Source organism: Corvus hawaiiensis, chromosome Z (assembly GCF_020740725.1).
Source record: "Corvus hawaiiensis isolate bCorHaw1 chromosome Z, bCorHaw1.pri.cur, whole genome shotgun sequence".
Classification (NCBI taxonomy): domain Eukaryota; kingdom Metazoa; phylum Chordata; class Aves; order Passeriformes; family Corvidae; genus Corvus; species Corvus hawaiiensis.
In genome coordinates, this window is record NC_063255.1 from 33,077,529 (window position 1) to 33,099,827 (window position 22,299).

At 42.8% G+C, this 22,299-nt stretch overlaps 1 protein-coding gene across 1 annotated transcript; it reads right to left on the reverse strand.

Moving 5' to 3' along the window:
* Nucleotides 1–629: 629 nt before the first annotated feature.
* LPL (lipoprotein lipase) lies at nucleotides 630–18,162 on the reverse strand. The gene is made up of 10 exons (XM_048292016.1): nucleotides 17,932–18,162; nucleotides 10,977–11,140; nucleotides 10,683–10,862; nucleotides 9,959–10,070; nucleotides 7,868–8,101; nucleotides 7,385–7,627; nucleotides 6,157–6,277; nucleotides 5,103–5,285; nucleotides 3,819–3,923; nucleotides 630–2,867 (listed from the first exon to the last, which is right to left on the reverse strand). The coding sequence occupies exons 1-10, from the start codon at nucleotides 17,993–17,995 to the stop codon at nucleotides 2,822–2,824; spliced, it is 1,452 nt and encodes a 483-aa protein (XP_048147973.1). The 5' UTR covers nucleotides 17,996–18,162; the 3' UTR covers nucleotides 630–2,821.
* Nucleotides 18,163–22,299: the final 4,137 nt, after the last annotated feature.

Consider the following 22,299-nt stretch of genomic DNA (forward strand, 5'->3'; position numbering starts at 1 on the left):
GTCAGTACAATTGTCCTTAATTCTAGCAATCCCCCTCCTTTGCCTGGGTGGAGTCTTGCTGTGTATGACAGAGCAAACTGTTCTAGTGACAACCATTCTTGAGCTCAGCTGCACTCATAACACATGGGTGAAAGTGACTTGTCACTGTTCCTTCCTTAAGCAATAGTGGTGGTAAGGGACTGGTGCTTTCCTCCTGCACCCACAGGGTCAGAACATCTCTATTTTGGCAAAACATGGAGCAGAAGCACAGTTCTGACATCTGCGGAAAAAAAAAAAAAAAAAGGGAAACAAGCCTTTCAAAATAAGGACAGTTCTTGGACTGTTCTTAAAAGGGCCTGAAACTTGAAAACCACAAACTACAGGTGAAAAACTACTTCTTTTATGATGTGGGATACTTTCTTTCATACAGTGATTTCTTGATGTCTTAATACATGAGTTTTGCATTTCCCAAAATGAAATCGGGGAGGGGAGTGCAGCAATCACAAGCCACCCTTTTTTTTTTTTTTTTTTTTTTTTTCCCCAGTGTCTCATTACATCCTTCCAGCCCAGAACTCAAGGATAGGCTCTGGCCTTCACATATAAGGTATACAGCAGATTGTTTCATTGAAATTAAACTAATGACTTCAGTATCAGTTTGAGAATTTTATTAAAACCATAGGTTTCTGTTCTATACAAAACTGAGGAGATTTCTAAAAAAAAAAAGTATTAACCACATAGGAAACAATGCAATGTAAGTGGCTTGTTGATAAAAATCTCTGAAAGCTATATACAGGATTAATACTACACAACTGTATTAATGTAGAGACTGTCAGCAACTTTAGCAATATATACAAACTACCTTTACACCCATAAATATCTTATTTACAGCTAATAAATAACATCCAAGCTAAACCATGTTTCCTTATGAAAAGAACTTTCACTATTTTGTATCCAAATTCTAAATGTGTTTGTATTTGATCCTGTATTAAGAGCACAGCTGTCCAGATACTTTGCTTCTGAAGAATTTAACTTTTAAGAGAAAATTGCAACAAAAAGTGGAAACTATAGGGAATAAATCACTGTATTTATTTTTAGATGTCTCAAATGCAGTGGCTCAATACTCAACCCCACCCTCAATGACTCATCACATCTCTGCTGTAGTTTAATCGAATGTGGAATCAAATGTGAGCAATTTCAGAGCTATTAATATTCCAACATATTGCACTGTTTAAGACTTTTATCCCCAAATATACTAGCAGCTACAGTTGGAAATAGGAAACAAACTGTGCACATAAACACTTACATTTTTTTCTTTGCTTTTAAGATGGGATGATATTGGAGAAATCACCATCTCCGTGCTGTCTTGCCCATGCAGGAAAAGACTACAACACCCAGCAACATAGCTAACATTACACTCCTCCAAGTGCCTACCTTCAGGCCCTTCTACCTCTCCAGCATTTTGTTTTTCCTCTACGAAGTTAAAAGAGGGCTATTGCACCTTTCAGCACACTAGAAAAATTGTATGTTACTTTAAAACGGGGAAGCAGACTGCCTTCAATATACCTATTTTTATAAACTTGCAGCGTGGCTAATTTCAGTGTTTCTCAGAGCACTCTTTCTTGTGGAGCACACAATCAGGCTGCTTTTAACTCTGCTCCTGCTTCCTGCTGAATTCCATCTCATGGCAGAAAGCTAAGCAGCTCCTAGCACAGCCAAGAAACAAACAGAGGTGGTCCTCTGGCAGTCACAGTTCCAGTACAGGGAAGTATGAATATCCTTGTCAGCTATCAAGTGGATTCACTTGCACTGAAAACTGCAAACAGCAGCCACTCAGCTGCATGACTGACACTCATTGACAAAGAGTAGAGAAACTGTGACAGTTTTGGCATACATGATGCAAGCAAGCTGGGAGAAGGTGGAGGTGGGGGGAAATATCTGTTTCCTGCATTTTCTGGTAGCTCAATTCCTCTGCAGTTCCATTTTCAGTGTTGAAGGCTAGACAGTTTCATTTGCAATAACTGAAAGCATAGATAAAGTATTAAATGTCTGCATAAGACACTGGCATTGCTGCCTTCTCCTACAGCTGTTATTTATTACAGGGTTTAGTGGCATAGAAGTATATAGCTTAACAGATCATACCTATTGCTAAGCACCACTGGGATCTACCCCCAATTAAATACATTCATAACCACAAACTAAAAAATTCATCCCCATATTAAGTCAGTCCCTGACACCTTCTAGTATTACACACAGCAAAGATGGTTTTTTTCACATGGGAAACCTACTTATTTGTTAAACACACACTTGAAAACTATGAACTCTCTCCACTGAACTGCCTGAAAATTCAGTTAGCCAAGACAGAAAACAAATCTGTCTAGTTTTAAAAGACTCCTGAAAAGAACAAAAACAACCAACTAACCAAAAGAACCCAAAACAAAACAAAACAAAAAAACCCCAAAAACAACAGCAAAAAATAAAATCAAGCACAGGGCTTTGTTTCTTTTCAATAAATACTAAAAAATTGCTATATATGATCTGATGTCAAGAAACCTTGTCACAAGGCACCATGATTAAGCAAAATTACTTGTATCTTTTCAGCACTCCAAACTTTGGCATGTTGTTTTGCAGGTTTCTTTTTGTTTTTAACTATTTGGATAATGGTTATGGTTAGTAACTTCATATGCTGAGACTTTCTTACAAGAAGTCTCTAAAATAGCTAGGAATAGCAGGCAAAAATCCAGCAGCGGATAAATATTTCTATATATTTGGTTCTGAACATCCAGTCCACAGGGATGAACAGACTCTTCTCCTCCCCAGTGTGAAAAATCTTTGCTCTTGTCACTTAAGCAGATTCATGAGCTGAATTTTCTTTAGAGGCTTTCTTGGTACTGTGGAAAAAAGATAAAATATAAAGGTGATAAGGAAGATGTAAGATACTTGTCTTACTTTTGAGAATTAAGATTTTAAAACTCCCTGCTTAACAGGAAGATAAATTATGTGCTTGGGCTTCTCCTGGCTTCTGCTTGTTTTTATGTCAGATACACACACAGATGTCTCAAGGCCCATCCAAGTCATTGCCCCAGAGTCAAGGTCAGCACGTGCACTTTTTATGCAGTTAGATCTCAGCCTAGAAGTGTCCCCATTCATACACAGCAATTGAACTACAATAAATATAACCACTTCTCTATCTCAAACTTTTGTGGGTAAAGGGCAAAGACTGTCCCCACATTTAATCTGGGTCAGAAAAATTATTGATAAAAATACTAAAGTGCACCAAGGGCTTTTAAACAAAGGCAGAATCTCTGATCCATAGAGATGAAAATCTGAGAAAGTCACTCAGCTGATGGTTGCCATCAGAAAGCAGTGTGCGAAGAAGAGCACCTGCATATGCCTGCTCCATTCCAGTACCAGCCTCCAAATCTGCTGCTGGCAAGTAAGGAGGGAGGGCTCTGGGCTGACCCAGTATGGAAGTTTGAATATTCTGCAGCTAAGGGTAAGCGTAAGGAATCTTGAGACAGAGACATGCTTTCCTCTGTGTGCTAGTGCCTTGTCCGTAACCCTCCCCAACAGTCCCTCAAGCTTGGCCACCGAGTGGCTGTGAGAGGCAGTGACTAGTACCTGCTTCTCAGACATGCTAACAACCACACAAGAATGGTCAGCAGAGAAGCAAACAAAGGGCTTTTAAGCTGCTAAAGCAGCCATAAGCAAACCTCTGGTTAGTCTGACTGTGATGCTTCTGAAGCCTTGAGAAGACTAGTGCACAAGTCAATTAATGGCAAAGTTTTATTACCACTTGAGTGGTAATAAAACAATATAGAACCAATAGTGATTACTCATACCCTGTTCTCTTCCTGTTGACGGGTTGCTCTGAGCATTTCACAAATATTGCTGCCTCTTCTCCCTTACTGAGACGTGAGGTGCCATCTCGAGAACAGAACACCACTCTGTGGAATAAATATTGGAAAAATCACATGACTGAGCCAAACATCCCTTTTTAATCTTAGAAAGAAGACTGGTGCTTGGAAACAGTCTTTATACTTTGTCACATGGGGCACTGCTACTTCACAAGCCAGTGAGAAAGTTATTTTTAAAAGAGAATTCTGTGACAAAAGAAACACTGTGCAAGAAAAACTGGTAAACAAATTATACATGGGCGTCAAACCACAGCCATAATTTTCACTGATCCTCTGCATAAAATCTTCTTGTGGCTAAGACAGCTGAAGTTCTATCCCAAAGTCTCTTGGATCTTTATTTGCACCAGTCTTTACATGAGTTTTTTGTCAGGTGAATGAACTTGGAAGAAAGCCATACTCCTCAAATGTTTGCAAACAAAGTAGGTTACAATTTCCAGAAAACCTGAGCACTTGCTTTTACTATTTATCAGTACTTTCCCCACCCCTATATTTGTTCAGCTCTGATAACAGTTCTTTGATCAAGTGACTGACCTGTTTATTCAAAGAAGGAACTTATTATTTACTATACTATACCTAGGACACACATACTCTGTTCTAGGCCCGTGTTCTGCAAACAGAGCTCATGTTTAGTGAATATGAGTATTTCAAAAGATTAATGTCAAAGCACTTCTGTGCAGACTTTGATGTTTTAACATTCACGCATTAGCAATGTCCAGCAACAGTTGTGTCTGTTTTCACCCACCATGCAGGTATTAAACCCCTAAGAAAATCCAACTTAACTAAGCAATAATTTTTGTGAAAGCACACTTTTGAAAGGATTTCTAAAAACCCCCATCTAAGCATGCTCTTTGTGACAAAACCTATGCAAACACCCAGCATGAAAAAGGAGGAGAGAAATTGCAAACACAGTCACTGATGCTGGTTCATGGACACACACTCCTGCATATTATAACTAACCTCAAGTAGATAAGACAGCAGGATACAAATTAATTATGTGGGAGTAAAGACTATAAATTGCAGATCACAGTGGAAGCAAATGACTGAACCTGGCTGATATAAATGGTGGTTTGATACCACTGGAGCCCTGATTATCAGTGCTGCACCAATTTGTAACTGCTTAACATGTTTGTCCCAGCCTGTGAGATACCAGAAATCAGGAAGCACTGTCAATTAAAACTAATATAGCTTGTAACAACCAAAGCAAGTTACTTTTTCTGAGTTTCTCCTGACTTCACTCTGACTCTCTGGATGTCAAATGTAAAAGGAGTCCACCAGTCTGACCAGCTGAAGAAGGTGTCTTTTTCCCACTGCAGCTTCAGCATAAGCAGGTCTCCAATATCCACTTCTGTGTAAATCAGGAAGGAGAAGGTCTTGTTTGAGGAGACTTCAGGCCTGTGGGGAGGAGAAGATTAAAAAAAAAAAAAAACAAACAAACAACAACAACACAACAAAACAAGAAACCCCCCAAAAAAACCAAAAACCAACAAACAAAAAAACCCCAAAACTCTTGGACAGACAAAGAAAATTAAGGAGCAATAGAACCTGGAATTTTTGTACTCCAGAGAAGGAAGCAACCTTCTGCATAGGATGGTTGATGCATCCTTCTGCAGAGGTTCATCATTGATGGATGAAGTAAGGAAAAAAATGTCTTAAGCTTTTGTAGAGGCAAAAGGAACATCCTTCTGTAGCAAGGCTGCTAAAATCCTGGGACAGTCTGACAGGCAAGGGTTGTCCTCTCCCGTGCTGATGACTCTCAGAAAGCCAGACAACCACCAGCCATAAACAATTTACATTCCTCAGAGCAGAAAACAGACTTTGGTGATTTCCAGCTCCATTCCCTGCCAGCTTATGTCCAGGGATGTACACACAAACTTATTTGCAGAGCTGTGAAAGCAAATCCCAAGTCTCCCTCAGCTTCTGTACTGAGGTCTTCAAACCCATTAGTCTACTTTTAAGAAGATTTAACATGGTACAAAAGTACTGAAAAGAAAATAAGAAAGCACTAGAAAGACTCTTATTAGGCTGAGTCACAGGTCAGACTTCAAATTTCCATATTTCAGATGTCGTATCAAGAAGAGCTACTGTAAGATTTGGTTCATTAGCTTCAGAAGCAAATGCAACTCCTTGATCAAGCCCAAGAGCAGATACTAGGACCCTGTAAGAAGATTACTGGAGCTGGAGCTAGAACAAGTTTTTCAGTTAAGACTTTAACAAATTTAGGTAAACTCAACAGTACTTTGCAGTTGTTTCTGTAGCTACTTACAGTGTGAAAGCAATGTTCTCACTCTCATCTAGAGTGCCATAGAGAGAGATCAGGAATGGCTGGTTTGTCTTGGTTGTGTTAGTCTTTCCAAAGAAATGTATCTTGACCTGGTAATGAAAGACTGGAAGAATACAAAAGGAAACGCCATTAGGAAAACTCAACCTCCAAAGAGACAGCTGGTGACGAAATCACCCTGCCTCACCTCTGAAAATCCTAGGCTGGAATATGCCAACTTCACTAAAATGAGTTTACTTCCCTGCAGGTGTCCAGGGAACTATTTTTGTGAGAAGGTAAACATAAGTTAACAAGGCAATCATCTTTAAAGAACACCTTTGCAGTTCTTGCAACTGAACTCTGCATTCAAGCTGCCACTATAACCACAGTTTTTGCATTATCACCTTCAAACCTGCTATTGAACGTGTAAGACTTGCTGTCCTTGACTTGAAAAAAGTGAGAAGCCTTCCTCTTACAGGACACTTGTTAAAAGGAGACAAAAGAAAAAAAATCAGCCCACTGACACTGCAGATAAAGCACCAAATGCCAGCAGAACACCAGTCTTGCAGCTGCTCTAACACTGCAGGAATGTGCCTTCTGATTGCTGGTCCATCACACAACGCACCCTATAAGCATCCCATGGGGTACAGGCAAAGCTAGGGAGGAAAATAAAATAAAGTAGTAAAATCCAGTGCTATTTTCCTAGCTGAAAGCCTCCCAGTTCTCTTGGCACTGTCCTTCTCAGATCTCCCACAGTGGCAACTAGAATCAAGAAGTGCTGTGCTATTTTAACAAGGACTAGGGCTCCTCTAGCAAGCGCACTACCAAAGCCACAAATCTGATGTTTGCATATCTTTAAATAAGTTGCTCATCCGACTGAGTTCTGCTGATTATTTCCCCAGCAGAAGAAGTAATCATTTGGATGAAGAACACTGAAAGGTTTGGAAGACTCAGCTGTTCCAAGTGATCGGGCAGCAGAGGAAGTCTAACTTTTGCTACTCAGAAACTTGTTACAAAATACCTTTCTTCTTGTACTCTACCCGACATCTCCACACATTGAGTAAGAGGACACTTTTCTCTGAGACTTGTATTCAATGGCAAACTACAGACCAGCTTCACACCTGCTCACCACAGGCACCAATCAGGAATATTGTCATCTGCAGCACACGCCCACCATGACACACTGCTGACCACAAGTACCAGTCTTGCTCACCAGTAAGCAGGCACTACCTACCTTTATAGGGCATCTGAGCACGGGTTTTCAAATACATTTTGGTGTTTCTCTTTGTTCTCACTCTGTTGACCTTGTAACCCAAATTGTTGCAGCGGTTCTTGCGGCAGCTCAAGCAGAGGCCCTTCTCAAAGGCCTCCTTTGTGTTGCAGCGGTAGGCCATGCTGGGCTTTTCTTCATTGAGGAGAGAGTCAATGAAGAGGTGGATGGATCGTTCATGGGAGCATTTCACCAGCTGATCCACATCTTGAAAGAATGAAAATGTGGAATATGTATACATGCACACATGTAATGATATAAACCCCTAAGCAATGCTGTCAACAGGCCTGATCCACTATGCCAGAGCTGCTGTTTACGGATGACTTTTAAAAGCACCTAAAAGAGCATATTCCTGTGCCTCTCAGACATCCTTCCCTACAAGACACCTTGCAGGACTATTCAGGTTTCCCTCTGAATGTTATACTGCTTGCTTCAGAGCAACCTCACCTCCAAAGCCTTTCTCAGCAATCAGACGCAGTGCTTCTCCCAGATTGCAACCTGGCTGGAAACCTCCACCATTGGGATAAATATCAATGTGTCCAACAGGCTTCTGGATCCCAATGCTGCGGTCTGGAGAGCCTCGGGTGTAGGTGTGTAGGACATCCACAAAGTCAGCATCATCCGGGGAGAGGCGAGTGAGTTCATCAGCATACTCAAAGGTAGGACCAGCAGGATCCAGCCCTTTATGGGGCAAACCACAAAGAAAAACTGATACTACTGTCTGCCAAAGACACTGACATTGACAACAAAAGCTAAACTCAACTGCCATGTTGGGCTGGAGTATTGAGTTGGTTTTCCTGCAGACATTACAGAGGGATCATTTAAATAACATTCATGTATACAGGAGAATCAAATGCACTACCTTGAAATGTTGTCACTGTTTAAAAAAAATAAAAGTGTATACAAGCACATGGAAGGAAGCCCAGCGAACTTCCTCAGAGCTGTAGCTACAGTGTAGCTGTAGTGGGTGGAAGAAACGAGCTCCTAAGTATTTTCTCAGTGTCTTCCTCTCTTGTCAAGAACTGTAGAACTTGAATCTGAAGTGTCTGAAGTATGGAAAAGTCTTGCTGACAACTCCATGCCAGGGGAACAAGTGGGAAACATAAATGAGGGCTTCACTCTCTACATACCTAAGGGGAAGGGGATTATTATGGTAAACTGTCAAGCGGCAGCAACACTGACATCAAAAAAGCCCAGAACTATTCTGCCAGTGAACAAGTACTATCTCCTGTTCAGACAACTACCTGAGAGATGGCTGAAGGGACATGTCTTTTCTGCAGCCCTCAGGTGGGGACAGGCACCTGTGCTGTTCACCCACAGTTAGCTCCAGTGGGTCTGAGCTGCCTCACCCTCAGCTGTGAGGGCTTCAGGGGCCACATTACATTGCTCCCTGTGCTTTTCCCAAGGAAAGGAAGAGCACCAAAAGCAACTGTAGAGGCATAACAGAGGGCTACTGCTATGTCAGTGATTTGGCAAAGCAACAAAGCTGCAACTTAGAGAAAGGAAGGGCAGATGGACTACTGCTTTGGCCTCCTGACTTTAATCTGCCACCTCTCAGGACTCGACGTTTCCAGGTGTGACTGCTGCCTACCTCTCCTCTCAGCCTGCCTGTGGATCTGGGATCACAGCCAGGCTCAGGTGAAAGAGTAAAGAGTGACAGGAGCTAGGCTTCCTTCTAAATGCTGCTCCCAAGCTCTCTCAGCAACAAAGAAACCACAGATGAGCAATTTTCTTAGCCTCATTTGCTGATGCTGGCAATTCCTTTGTCACTGAGATCAGTGCTAGGGCTCAGCTCTCCAGGTGGTGGGTTGTAAACCAGCCCCAGAGTAGCCACACACTCTGTCTTGTCTAGCACATTTCTCAGTCTCCAAAAATCACCTTAGACATCTGAGCACACATAGCAACATGGCAAGTATATGTATGCTCCCTTCCCCTTCCCCAAATTCTCACAGTATTATTTCCAGCCTAGAATATTTCTTGAGCCTGTTATGATTAACTTGTTAATAACCCACACTGGATCTCTCTTCTGATTATCTGTCCAATCTCCCTTTGAGCCGATATAAACTTCTTGCATCTGCACCATCCCATGGCAAAGAGTTCTGCAGGTACTAAAACTGCTGCAGCAGGACCTATGTCCTGTTCTTTTTGAATGGCTTCCATCAGCTGTAAGAAATGACTGCCTGGATAAAGACAACCAGCTGAACTTCTCATGCTGCAAGAGATACTGTGACCTTTTCCAAGCCACAAATTTGGTCAGTCCCCACCGCACCCCCCAAACAACTCTTTTATCATGGCCTACTCACTCATTTCCTGTGAAAAAGCAAATAAAGGTTTCTCACTCACCACCTTTGTTGTTATTTTCTGAATTTTTTTTCTAGTTCTACTAAAGAAATACCAGCCCTGATGTTTCATTAAATGATGAACATATAACCAAAATACTGCCAGCAAGCAACAATTATTGGTGATTTTTCAGTGGAATATAATGTTTCAGTATGGAAGAGATGGGACCCTCCACTCTACAGTCACAGGTTTCCTTACCAGTAATTCTGTTCACCTTCTTTTTGGTCAGGTTCCCAGCAATCCCAGCAGCATGGGCACCTAGACTGTACCCCAGCAAGTGGAGATTGTTGAGAGGGTAATTGAATTGCTCCTGCAGAAGAGAACAATTTGTTTGAAGTTCAAAACCAAACAAAAATGTCAGAAGCCACAAAAAACCCCCCATTTTGTTAATACCAGGATTTTTGTTTGAGCCATGAATAATAGAAGAAACACTATACAGTTATCATAATTTTGTGCCATAGTAGATTTCTTGATCTAACTAATTTATGGCCAAAATCTAAGCTGAGAGGAATGCAGAATAAAGGACAGAAAACAGGGCTGTGTATTATAAAGATTTTCAGCCACCCTCTCCCCACCAGTTTTTGGATCTCCTAAGTATTTTCCAAAGGCAGGGCACATTTCTGATTCCCAAGGGCTGGCTGCTGTATAATATATAGGGACCTGTCTTTCATAGAGACAGAAATACTGTGGGCTCAGAGGACTCCACAGACCACAAGGTAAAGTTTCTGGAATGCACTACAAAAGCCCTCTGAGCAGGAGATAGCCAGTAAATTAAAGCTGGAATTCTACCAGTCCAGCTAAAGTACTGTCTGCAAGAGTTTAACTCCATCGTCCCAACAGGAGATGATTAGCACAACTGCATCACTGCTGTTCTGTCTCCTGTGACATTATGTAGAATGTGAGACATGTCTCCATGCCTTACCTCCATCCAGTCAATAAACATAGCAACATCCTTTCCCACCAGCCTGGTGTATGCAGCAGACACCGGATAGTGCTGCTGAGCTCGAACTAGCCAGTCCACTACAATGACATTTGAATCAGGTTCCCTCTTGTACAGAGCATCCACCAGCTTCGGGACCCAGCTTTCATACATCCCTGTCACCTGTTGATTTTGGGGATTTTAGTTAAAAAAGGAGAAATAATATATCTGTGAGACACCTCTGGACAGTTTATCAGAAGTGTGGTTAAAAGGGAGATTCCTCCCACTTCGTCTTACCGTCCACCCATGGATCACCACAAAGGTTTTACTGGTATGATTGAAGTTGCACTGTGCCAGGCTGTTCACCTGCCCAGGAACCAGGTAGCAGACATCCTCATCGGGTTCTGCAGGTGTCCGTAAGGAAAACTTGCTTTCAATTCCATCGAAATTGTTTTCAGCTTCTGCTATGCAAGAGCACAAAAAACATATAGCAGTGGTTAGGAGTACTAGGACAAAGTCAGAAGGCACAGGTACAATGTTGGAGAGATATCTGGAACAGTCAAGAAATGGGATGCATGATTTTCATTTCCTACAGCACTCAACAGCCATGTAAAGAGGAAATCAAAGGATGAAAATTGCTCCCCTTCCAAGGTCCTGCTAAAACAGTAAGAATCTGCTGAGCTGTCACAGAGGTATGAACGCATTTTAAGAGTCAGTATTTTTCCCATTACATTAAGCAGGAAACCTCTTAAGTATCACAAGAGTACAGAAAACTGCACAGGACAGTCACAGACTCATCCAGGAACGCAGAGAGCTACTACCATACTATTACATATTTTGGTGGTGCATCTTCCACATCACCTCATCAATAATCACTGCCTAACAAGGCCTTTTGTAACACCATGTAGTTGCAGTGCATTAAAAGCTGTGAAGCCACCACTGTTTTACAAAATGCTAGTTCTAACTTCTGACCAACAAACAGCAGGTGAGAAGACCAGACACCCATCAGAGAAAGTGAACTAGCAAACCAGCAGTCTATTTTGAAAATAAGTACATTTTCAGGTCATCTGATAAACTACAGAAAAATAAGGGCAGAAGAGTATCTTTCTCTGCCTGAAGCTATTTTGAGTCCAGGGTGGGGAAGGAGGTGAAGATCCTGTGCTGGTGGTAACAAAGTATATCATGGCCTGCAAAGATCACTCCCTCCAGCTTCCAGATTCAAAATTTAAGTACTCCTTTTCCTGCCAAGGCAGAAATTACTTTAGGCTTCATACTCACTATTTCCTTCAGGAAGGAACTTAAATGTCTCCTCTTTTTATGTCTGATTCAACACTTAAATGCCTCTACGTACAGCAGACCCCATAATTAACTTTTTAAAACCCAGGCTCCTGTTTGGCAACTTGAGTTTGGCAAATATTGATTGCCTGTTTTTCAAGTGCAGCTGAACTTAGGCCAGTTCTGTCCTGCTCAGCATGGTCTTTCCTGACATCAAGACCACCAACCTTTCACAAACTCCTAAACACACATTAATGACTGGCTCCAAGTCATCATGGGGAATACCTAGGTAAGGACCTTACACTAGGCATGCAAAACAGACTCCCACTCCTCTTTTTTTTCCTCTTGCAGAAGAGGTTTTCTATGATAATTGGTAGATTTGCATTTCTGCATCACTCAGGTGATTATTAACTTACAATTCATTTTCTTCCAAAACAGTTTTTCTGGTCTTCTTATTCAAGCTACCACACACAGCAGGCCACTGACTTCTGCCTGACCCCACCTCAGGGAGTTCTATAAAGTCTGGGAAGTTCTTGCTGTGCTTGGAGGGTCACAAGAAATCAGGGTCTAACCTCCTGCATTAAGTCTAAAACCAGCACAGAGCCTTGCAACAAATGCTTATGTACAAGCCTCTGAAAAACTTGTCAGCCATAATCAGTGGCTTAATACTGCCCAAGTTCAGCAGGATTTCTCACCTGTCAAAGCACACGCAGGAAAGCAAGAACTGTTCACTGAACAGAGGCAGTACTCAGCTTGAGGTTTCAACCTTGACTGTGCTAGGCTGGCTAGCTAATCTAGGATAATTACACTGAGGGCCCCCTTCCTGCCTCCTTCCTCCTAAAGAAAGGTGTTTTTCATAGACCTTACCCTTCCTCCAAACCAGCAGAAGTATTCGCATAATGGCAAATATAACATTTCACCCACCAATGAAAGCTACATTTACCAAACTAACCAAACCTTTTCTACATTTTTGCATGTTTGAAATTTCTTTTTCTCACCAACTGAGAGTATAAAACACTTTTCTGGAACAAATCTTTAGACTTATATTATATACTTTTTAGCCAGAAAAAGAAAAGCTCCAAAGGCTGGTTGGTTAAATATAAGCTGTAACTTTTCATTCAGCTGTGACTCAATAAAACCTTGAAAGGAACAGCAACAGCTTTCAACTGTAAGGCATACAACACCAGGACTTCCAATTATGTATACTCCCTCCTAGTACAGGAAGGGAAACAAGAATAGCCCACCTGCTCACTAGTTAATAGTGCTTCCTTTCATACATAGATATAATTTCCCTTCTGAATTAAACTTATCTGATAATCATCCAAAATCTAAATTACATTGATATCCTGTCTTGTAGTGTGTTTTCAATTACAAACACATGCTAGAATTTGCATGTAAGTCCAGACCACAGCTCTTTTGAAAACAAGCTTATAGGAAATTTACAATTCAAAGTGTACTATATAAGGGTGCACTTGGAAAAGTGCACCAAGCTTAGAAAGATTGCAGTACAGTGGCACCTGCCACTGAAGACATGCTAAGTGCCTCACAATTATCTGCGTGTTCTAGTCTAAAAATCTTCGATGGGGATTTGAGGACATAAAATCACTGAGATACAGTCACCACCAGGAAAGCAGCAGCTGCAAAGCAACAGCCCATGAGTTAGGGAAATGGCAGGCAGCCACTCTTCTCATTTAACTATGTTGTATGAGGAATTAGAAAGTCAGAAGAAATTACTGTTATCATCTTATGGCCACAAAAAGTGTCATGTTATCTTATGTCCACATATGGTCAGTTCCCAGCAGCCAAGATACTCTTTGGATGAGGGAAGTGTGTGTGTAGTGGAGTTTATTACAGACTTCTTCATGGTGTGCTCATCAAGAAGCTTTCCTCAGAATTTGCCTAAGTTTGGCTTTGCAAATTCTATATGGCTCAGAGCACAAGATACCTGGTCTTCGCTGCAGCACCACCTCACATCTCAGCTTCTGCAGAACACATTTTACAAATACATTATAGAGGTACACATAGTATGTACACACTCACCACACAGACCTACATGTACCAAGCTTTAAACCTGAAGAAGAGAAGTTACACAGCACATCTCTTCAGAAAAATAGCATTTCCCACTTCTGCTTTCATACCTCATCATATTTCTTGGTCTATTAAAAAAATTATTCAGAACCAAACTTTGTCATTCATAGATTTTGCCACAGACTTTTCCTCATAGATTTAAAGGGAGAAGTCTCCTTGAATCATGTCCTGAGCCAGTGAACTGCTGGGCCTCATTCTTACAGTCTTACACAAAGAAGTGCAGACACAGTCAACGTACACACTCACCACAGTTTAGTAAGTAATATGTTTTAACTCAAGTTAATGAAGCCAGAGAAAACCCAAAAATGGGTAGTTTTCTGAAAGGTGTACAGAAATTTATCTGAATTAACATCGCATTTTTCATAACACAGATACAGAAATTAGATATAATTAGAAATCTACATACATCCATGTTGAGACACCAAAGTAGCTTTTCATGACAAGAATGCAAGTCCCATTTCTAAACAAGGCCTTGAATAAAACAGACTGGAAGTAAATACATTCAGACAAAAAAGAAATCCATGCTTTTTCTAAAAACTACACTTTCCTAGACAAAGTTCAGCAAAGGTACCAAAGCAAGTGTTGTGCATTGCCAAAGCTTCCAGGCACACAGTTACAACTACAAGCACCTGTTGCAAAACAAAGTTTTCTATCTACTGCTATGTGCTTACAGTTAACACGACCTACAAAGGGATTATTTAGGGAACTGGAGCAGAATCAAGTGACCAATTCCAGATGGAAGCTGGCTTTTCAGGCTGCATTGCCAAAACTTCACCATTTTGTCACGCTATACAAAGTTTTCTGATGCTTTTCTTACACCTCTACTTCCACAGTCTGAGTTTCCATATTTAAAAAAAAATAAAAAGCTGTGAGATCAAAAATCTCACAGAACTCAAAGAAAGCAGGAGGGAAAAAAAGCTTACTAACTGGGAAAACTCAGTAGTTTTGTTTTTCCTGTTCAAAGTTTGTGACACTTTGGACTTGCAACTTGTGAAATTCCATTCAGTTAGGGACTCCTATCAATTATCAATTTTGAAAGCATTCCACTGTCTTTAAGCATTCTGACACACTAGTCAAAAGAATTCAGTTTCAAGTTTCTTTCACAGGAAGCCCAAGGCAACTTGGCAAATTATTTTTATTGTGAAACTGTTTACCACTGGTCAGCTGGGTGGAGAATGTGACTCTTGAGGAAGTAACAACATCTGGAATATTAATCAAAAGTTAAACTGCCCACATCACACAGGTTGCCAAAATATGATAACAATGCATTTGCCAGAATGGGTGCACCTGAGTTATGGTTTTAAAAAGGGAATCTTTGATAAACAACAATTTCCTAGCATTATGTACTGAGAAATGGAAATACTATTAGCTAAGTGCAAAGATCCTTAGAAATGACACTGCTGGACTGTGTATACTATAGCCCACAGAGACATACATGCACACACAGGCACAGCAGTACACATCTGCACATAACATGGAACATTTACCAGCTGTAGTTAACTGGGCTAAATCTTCTCTCAGCCAACAATCAGCATTAGGATCACCCGTCAATCAGTCATACTGAATTCCTAAGATTCTGAAGCAAACCCACAGCCAGCTGTAATAAAGGGGTTATATCACAGAAACAGTTATCGTTTAATTTGATCTACACTATAAACTGAAAGCAGACTACTGTGTGTTGCAATCCCAGGAAACCTACCTCACGAATCAGGTTATTGTTTAACCTCGCTGCAAAAATATTACAACTTCAAGTTTATTTATGTATTCCTTAATGGCAGAGCCCTGAGAGTACGTTCTGCTTCACTTCCCAGGTGGGGTCAATGGAAAGAGCAACACCTCTGAAAAGCTGCTGGGCACAAGTTCAGAAGCTAAGCAAGAACCTCCCAGCTCAAGTTCTGCAGCTGGCAAACTGCTGTTCTTGCACCACACACAGGGGTGCCCACCCCTCTCCCTGGTACTCCCTGACAAATCTTTACTCAGCTGCAGCTGGGACACTCAAAACTCAATCCAGCAGAGATCATGCCATCTATCACTCCCTCTGGGATATCTGGAATTAGCCCAAGACAATTAAAATGCAACCGCTGTCAGACTTTGCAGTAATGTAGAGGTAAGGATGCATGAGAAAGTCCTATCACGCAAGTACTTTTGTACAGAGGAGATTCCAGCAAACTTTTAGAAGTGATAGTGATCATGCTAATCTCCAGCACAACTTGATGCCTCAGAGCCTCACCTCTGTGCCTTCTCAGAAACGCACTGTTTCTCAAAAGGCCACGCCACAGCTCCCCTGCTACGTCTATCCTAAAAACACAGCCATAGAAAAAGCCAGCAGTTCATATCACACAACAATGTAGATTCTGGATTTACACTAGTAAAAATAAATTTCTGAATGTATTCCTAGCAATGTTTTTATCTTTTCCTGGAACGCCAACATTTTCTTCACCTATAAAGTATTTTTCTATGTTGTTTTTTAAATACTCTGAATTCCTGGAGGGCTGGATCATGTGTTTTCTGTGGTTTCAAAAAACTTTTTACTGTGGTGTGCAAGAAATAGTGTGGAACTAAAGGCTTGAATTGCTTTAGGATGAACACACAACCTGCTTTCATATAACCTGCTCCTAAGAAGAAATAATGAAATTATTAGTAAGTCTGTGGCAAATCAGTTCCTGCAGGGATGAAAGCTTTCTCTGGGAAGACAGTTATTTTACTGTATAGAACTTGGATACTGTGATGAAAACTTGTTTTGATTGTCTCTGATGGCACAAGATTGGATTCAAAGCTAGAATGCATTCCTTTCGCTGTACCCTAGCACCCCATCCTCCTACTTCTGAATACTTCCCTTCAGCTTCCTTGTACACAAAGCAGTAACAAAGGCATCTACAGCAGAAAAAAACAGCAGTTTATATATTCCAGTTTAGGATCACAAAGCAGCTCTAGGAGCTACGGCCACCCTTTCTTCTAAGGCTAAACTTTAAAAGATAGGTACTATGTGTGGAAGATCGGTGTAAGAAAGTAAGCCTGTGACAGAGCACTGCTAACAATATTTTAATAGCTTTTTTTAGTTTTTAAGCTTGAGGAGTAGTGATCTCCTGGAACTAATCCCTTTGTTCACAACAGCTTCAACCACGTTGTGATTAACTGAGAGAGCATTAGTGAACATCTGGCAGTCAACACTTGCACGTGTTCCACTTCCTCGAGCTTGCACAGGGTGCCTATGCACAAGTGCAGGTACAACACGCAGAGTGCAAACACAGCCATACGTGAACCTAGAAAGAGTACATCCCTCTATTCACTTGTCCCCTGGTGGATTCTGCCCACTACAGGCTTAACTACAACTCGAACACACGATAACGATGAAACACATGATAGCGATGAGACTCAGCCTTGCCTCGGCTATGATCAAGAACTGTACGAAGTTGGGATGCTGGGATGGATGAGTCCCACAGAGGAGGGAGCCCAGGGACCTTACCGTGGTGCTACTGCTGTGCAAGTCCCTTGCTGGGGTAAGGGACTCTCGGAGGCCACCCCGTTTCTGGGAAAAAAACACATCCCAAATCTCAACAGGTCGCGCCAGCAGCCCGGCAGGTTGTGCCTGAGTTTCGGTTGGGGAACAGGCTCCAGGTCCCCCCTAACAGGATGGAGGTTCCCCCCAGTGTCGCTCTCCAGCGCCTTCCAAGCCCACTCCGTGACACCCGGGTGCCGCAGCATCCCAAGTACCCCGGGATAGCGTCACAAAGGAAAGATTGCAAACTCCCCTTTCCCGCCATGCCGGCAGCGCTTTCCCCCAGGCTCCCCTTTCCCAAAAGCAACAGGCAGGCCCGGCAGCTCCGTGCACCCCGTGTCCCGTGCGCGCTCTGGGCGCCGTCCTGCCACCCCCCGCCCCGGGACTCACCGCCGAGAGCAGCCACCCAGCGCAGGCAGAGGCACACAGCGGCCAGGAACGCCTTCCTCCCCATCTCGCCTCCTGCCGCGGCACGAAAGTTTCGTCGCGAAAGAAAAAAAAAAAAAAATAAGAAGTAAGGTTTTTGCTTTAAAAACTTATGACAACTAAAGAGAAGCGCGGCGCAGAAGCGCAGCGATGGGGACAGGCCCGGCTCGGGAGCGCCCAGCACCGCCAGCGCCGCGCCCGCCCGCCCTTATGTCCCGGGCAATATGCAAATATGCAAATATGCAAACGAGCGCCCCGCGCCCATTGGCCGCGCGCCGCGGGGCGGGGCGGGGCCGGCGCTGCCCCCATCGCCGGGGTGGGGCTGGGGATCGGGATGGGGCTGAGAGTGGGGCTGGGGATGAGCCTGGGGCTGGGGCTGGGGATGGGGATGGGGCTGAGGGTGGGGCTGGGGATGGGGATGGGGCTGGGGCTGGGGCTGAGGCTGAGGTTGAGGTTGAGGTTGAGGTTGGGGCTGGGGCTGGGGCTGAGGTTGGGGCTGGGGATGGGGCTGAGGTTGGGGATGGTGCTGGGGCTGAGGTTGGGGATGGTGCTGGGGCTGGGGATGGCGCTGGCCCTCGGGCCGGCGCTGGCCCTCGGCTCTGCCGCGGGGCGCCCCACACCGCGGGATGCAGCAGAGCGGGACGGGACGGGACGGGATAGAGCGGCACGGCCCCGGCTCGGCATGGCGTGCATAGAGCCCTAGGCTCCGAGCTCTCCTTGGGCCCGGCTCCCACAGCCCTCCCACAGCACTCTGGCCAGCCCTGCCCGCGCAGCCAGGATGCGGCCCCGGCGTTTCACCCCCTTGGCCCTTGCTGCCTTTGGCGACCTAGCCCTGCTGCCTCTGGTGGGGTCTTCCTTCCCATTCATGCTTTTGTATCAGTAACCAGCAGGTAACTGCATTTCCTGTACAGTGCTTGCAAGGGGGCTTCCACTGTTCCCTCGAAAAAATCATTGCCGAGACCTTGTTTTGCCAGTACTCGAGGGGATACAAGTTTGGAGAAAAAAATTAATTCACTGGAGGTTGCATCTGTGGTCCTGAGAAATAAAAAATTGATTCTTTGAGCTCTTCAACTCTCTTTGTCCTCCTCTCAGAAATGTGGTTTGCACTGAGATTTGCGTTGGCAGTCACTGGGTGAAAGATCAGTTATGTAAGGACATTAATTTAATAACAATACCAGTTTTCATTTCATTGTGCAGTTTGTTGCCAAAGGCCCAGCTTCATAAAGAAGCTTATGACACAGGGAATGAGGACTCCTTGGGTTTTGCAATGTGAAGCAAATGGGATTCACTTCAAGGGTAACAGATCTTTCTCATACCAGACATCTTAGGAGACTAAAACATATCTGGTTTATATTAGTGAGATTGTTCAATAACAGACTGCTGAAGTGTAGCAGTACTGGGTCCCCTTTCCAACTTCAGGTTCCACTAAAAGACCAGTAAGATCTGTAAGTGAGAATACATTTTCCCCCAAGACACAACTAGAATTTCCTCCACCAGCAATCCCTATTTATATCCAGAAGGCATTGGAAGAATTTAGTGAGGGTACAAACTGTTCATGCTGAGACTTTTCCATTGAGACAAGTGAGTGTCAGGGAGAGGAGGGGGCTAACACAGTGGGAGTCAGAGCAGGGGATTGGAAGCGAAGAGGGAATAAGGAGAGAATAAGAGGGAATAAGGAGAGACCAGCATTCCTCACCAGAGGATGGCGGTGATGTGGGCAGGGAAAAATATGGTTTGTGCTGCAGCTTACTGAGTACTGAGCATATCCTCTGACACACAGTTTTTGAGACCATCTTTTCGAAACAATAACAGGAATTTTTTCATGTCTTTCTTTTCCACTAGTGTGGACTAAACTGTGCATTTCTGTTGATCTAATTTGGTTGAAACTGTATGGCATCATTTCCCCCTTAGAAATCAGCCTGACTCTCTCTAGGGTCAGACATCCTTCCTAGAAAATGTCATTCCTTGATGGCAACATAAGGCAAGCTAAAAGAACAAACACTTTAAGGCAGGCTGCTGTTAGGGAGACTGTCAGGTCACCCTAACTGCAGGTGATGCTACCTACCCCATCAGAATATGAAGTCTCCTGAAAGCTGACAATGTGACATATTGTATGTTATAATATGATTTTGGGAAGAGAAGTAGTGTAGTTTTAAATACTTATAGGATCAGGTAGAAAGGAGCAGTGTCAATGCTTGGCACACCAGTCCTGGATGGATTGCTGGCCCCATCTGTAAATCCACAGGTTGTAAACAGACTTACAGTTAATTCCCAACATAGTTCGTGATATCCGTCAATAGCAAGGGCACACAGCAGATTTTCACAGAATGAAATCTAATTTGTTACACTGAAAATGTTTGTTTGCATAATTTTTTCTTTATGCCCATGCCTCACTTTAAGACAGTTATGTATTTAAGAAAGAGTTATGCAAAGTGCCCACCAAATTAAAAAAAAAAAAGAAAGAAAAAGAAAAGAAGGAAGATTAAAAACAAAACACTAAAAGAAAACTTTTAAGTGCTGAAAAATGGGGGGAAGGGGATAATTCTGGTTTCTTGGATCCTGAACAAATTGCATAAGTCTGTTGTAAACTCAGATGCAAAATAATCTGAACTAAATGGGACACAGCATATTTTCCAACATTTAAAAACCATTTTTTCCCTTCCAGGTAATCTTGATTGGATGGAAAAGAAGCTTCATGGCATCAACTCCAGGTCCTGCAATCATTAACTGGACTTGAGTTCCTCTTTGTCTGTGAAATACATAATCCTAGAGGGGAAAGCAAAGCTCCGTCTGTAAAAAAGAGCTTGATTTATAGCATTCATGGACTCCAAAGTGGGTGGAAGGTACTATAGTGAGAGCTAAAATACACTGTTCCTAATAAGGATAGGTGAAATCCTGGGCAATGGAGAGAGGAGTTGCATAACTAGACTGGTACTTGCACTCACAGACCATGTGGAAGGTTAAACTGAAAACAAGCCCAGAAGTGGCTCCAACACAACGTGGGCAGCATTGGTTTATGCAGTGCAGCTGTGCTAAACCCCAAGCAGACTCACTGGCCTCACACAATGACAGGAAGGGGAGAACCAACCAGAAAATTTCATTTCCACAACAATGTTCCAAAGAGAGCTTGAAGTACAGTGAGAAGGGAAGGGGGGTGACACAACATGACACTTTGAATGTTTCTGTACTGCTTTAACATAAAAGATTTGATAACTGAGGGTGAGAGGTCTTCCAACAAAAGTATCTGCTTAGAAACAAGCAGAAAACATGTTCTGGAGAAAACAAACTCCTTCAAGGAAATACAAGTAAGAAGTCTTTTTTTTTCTTCCTTTCTGTAAGTATTTGAATTTTTTCTTTCCCCACCCAGAAGAAAAATAGTGAAAATAAAGCCAAAAAGTCAGCTAAGGCTTCCAGATGATTTCTGTATTAGTAAGTTCAAAGAAACAAACAAAAAAGGATACTTTTCTCCTAGTTTTAGTTTGTTCAAAGATATCAATGAAATGTTTTTTAAAATGTATTTTTCTGAAAATCAGCCATTTTTAAAGAAACTCCAGTTTGGGAATAAAAAATTTAGTCTTCCCTGACTGTTTCAATAACCACTAACTGGGCTACAGCAATAACTTTACACGCAGCGGAGGTCCTCTTGACCTGGGCTGAGCCTCTTACTTTGCTTCAAGTAAGGAGCAGCACAACATCAAGACATCCAGGGCCTTGAGGGTGACTGTTGAGCCTGTCACACCAACACTCATCAACAGGCCCTTTTTGTGGCCCAGTATTTGCCTGCTTTTCCACGCTGGCAGTGGGCGAGCACTGCAAGTACCTTTCAGTAGGGGCAGGGACAGCCCAGTGACAGGCAGGTGTGCAGGCAGGTGAGAGCTACAGTTGCACCAAAATCTGTGTGTAATGGTTATCTCAAATCTCCCTAAATGAGCAGCAGTGGGAAAAGTGAGAGCAGGAACAACCTGGGTGTCTGCTTAGGAACATAATATGTGTGCCTTCACTGTTGGTACCTGGAAGAGCCCAGCTGAAGACACAGAAATATGGGGAGCTATGCAGCAGCTGCAGCTCTGACTGCAGTAGATGTGACACCTGTTCCTCCTGCTAACTTTTCTGTTCCACAGGGAGGTTTTTCCAGTCTTTGGTGTCACACAGGAAACAAGAGGAGGCTTGTGTAAAATAGCCTTTAGCTATTATGTCTTGCCATATTTGTCCTTTCTATTGCTGTGATATCACTTAGTGTTCTATTGCCAGGTTGTCTTATCTCACAGACAAGGTCCTCTCACTGATTAGCACAAGGATTTGTTCCTCTCCATCATAGTCTCTTATTTCCAG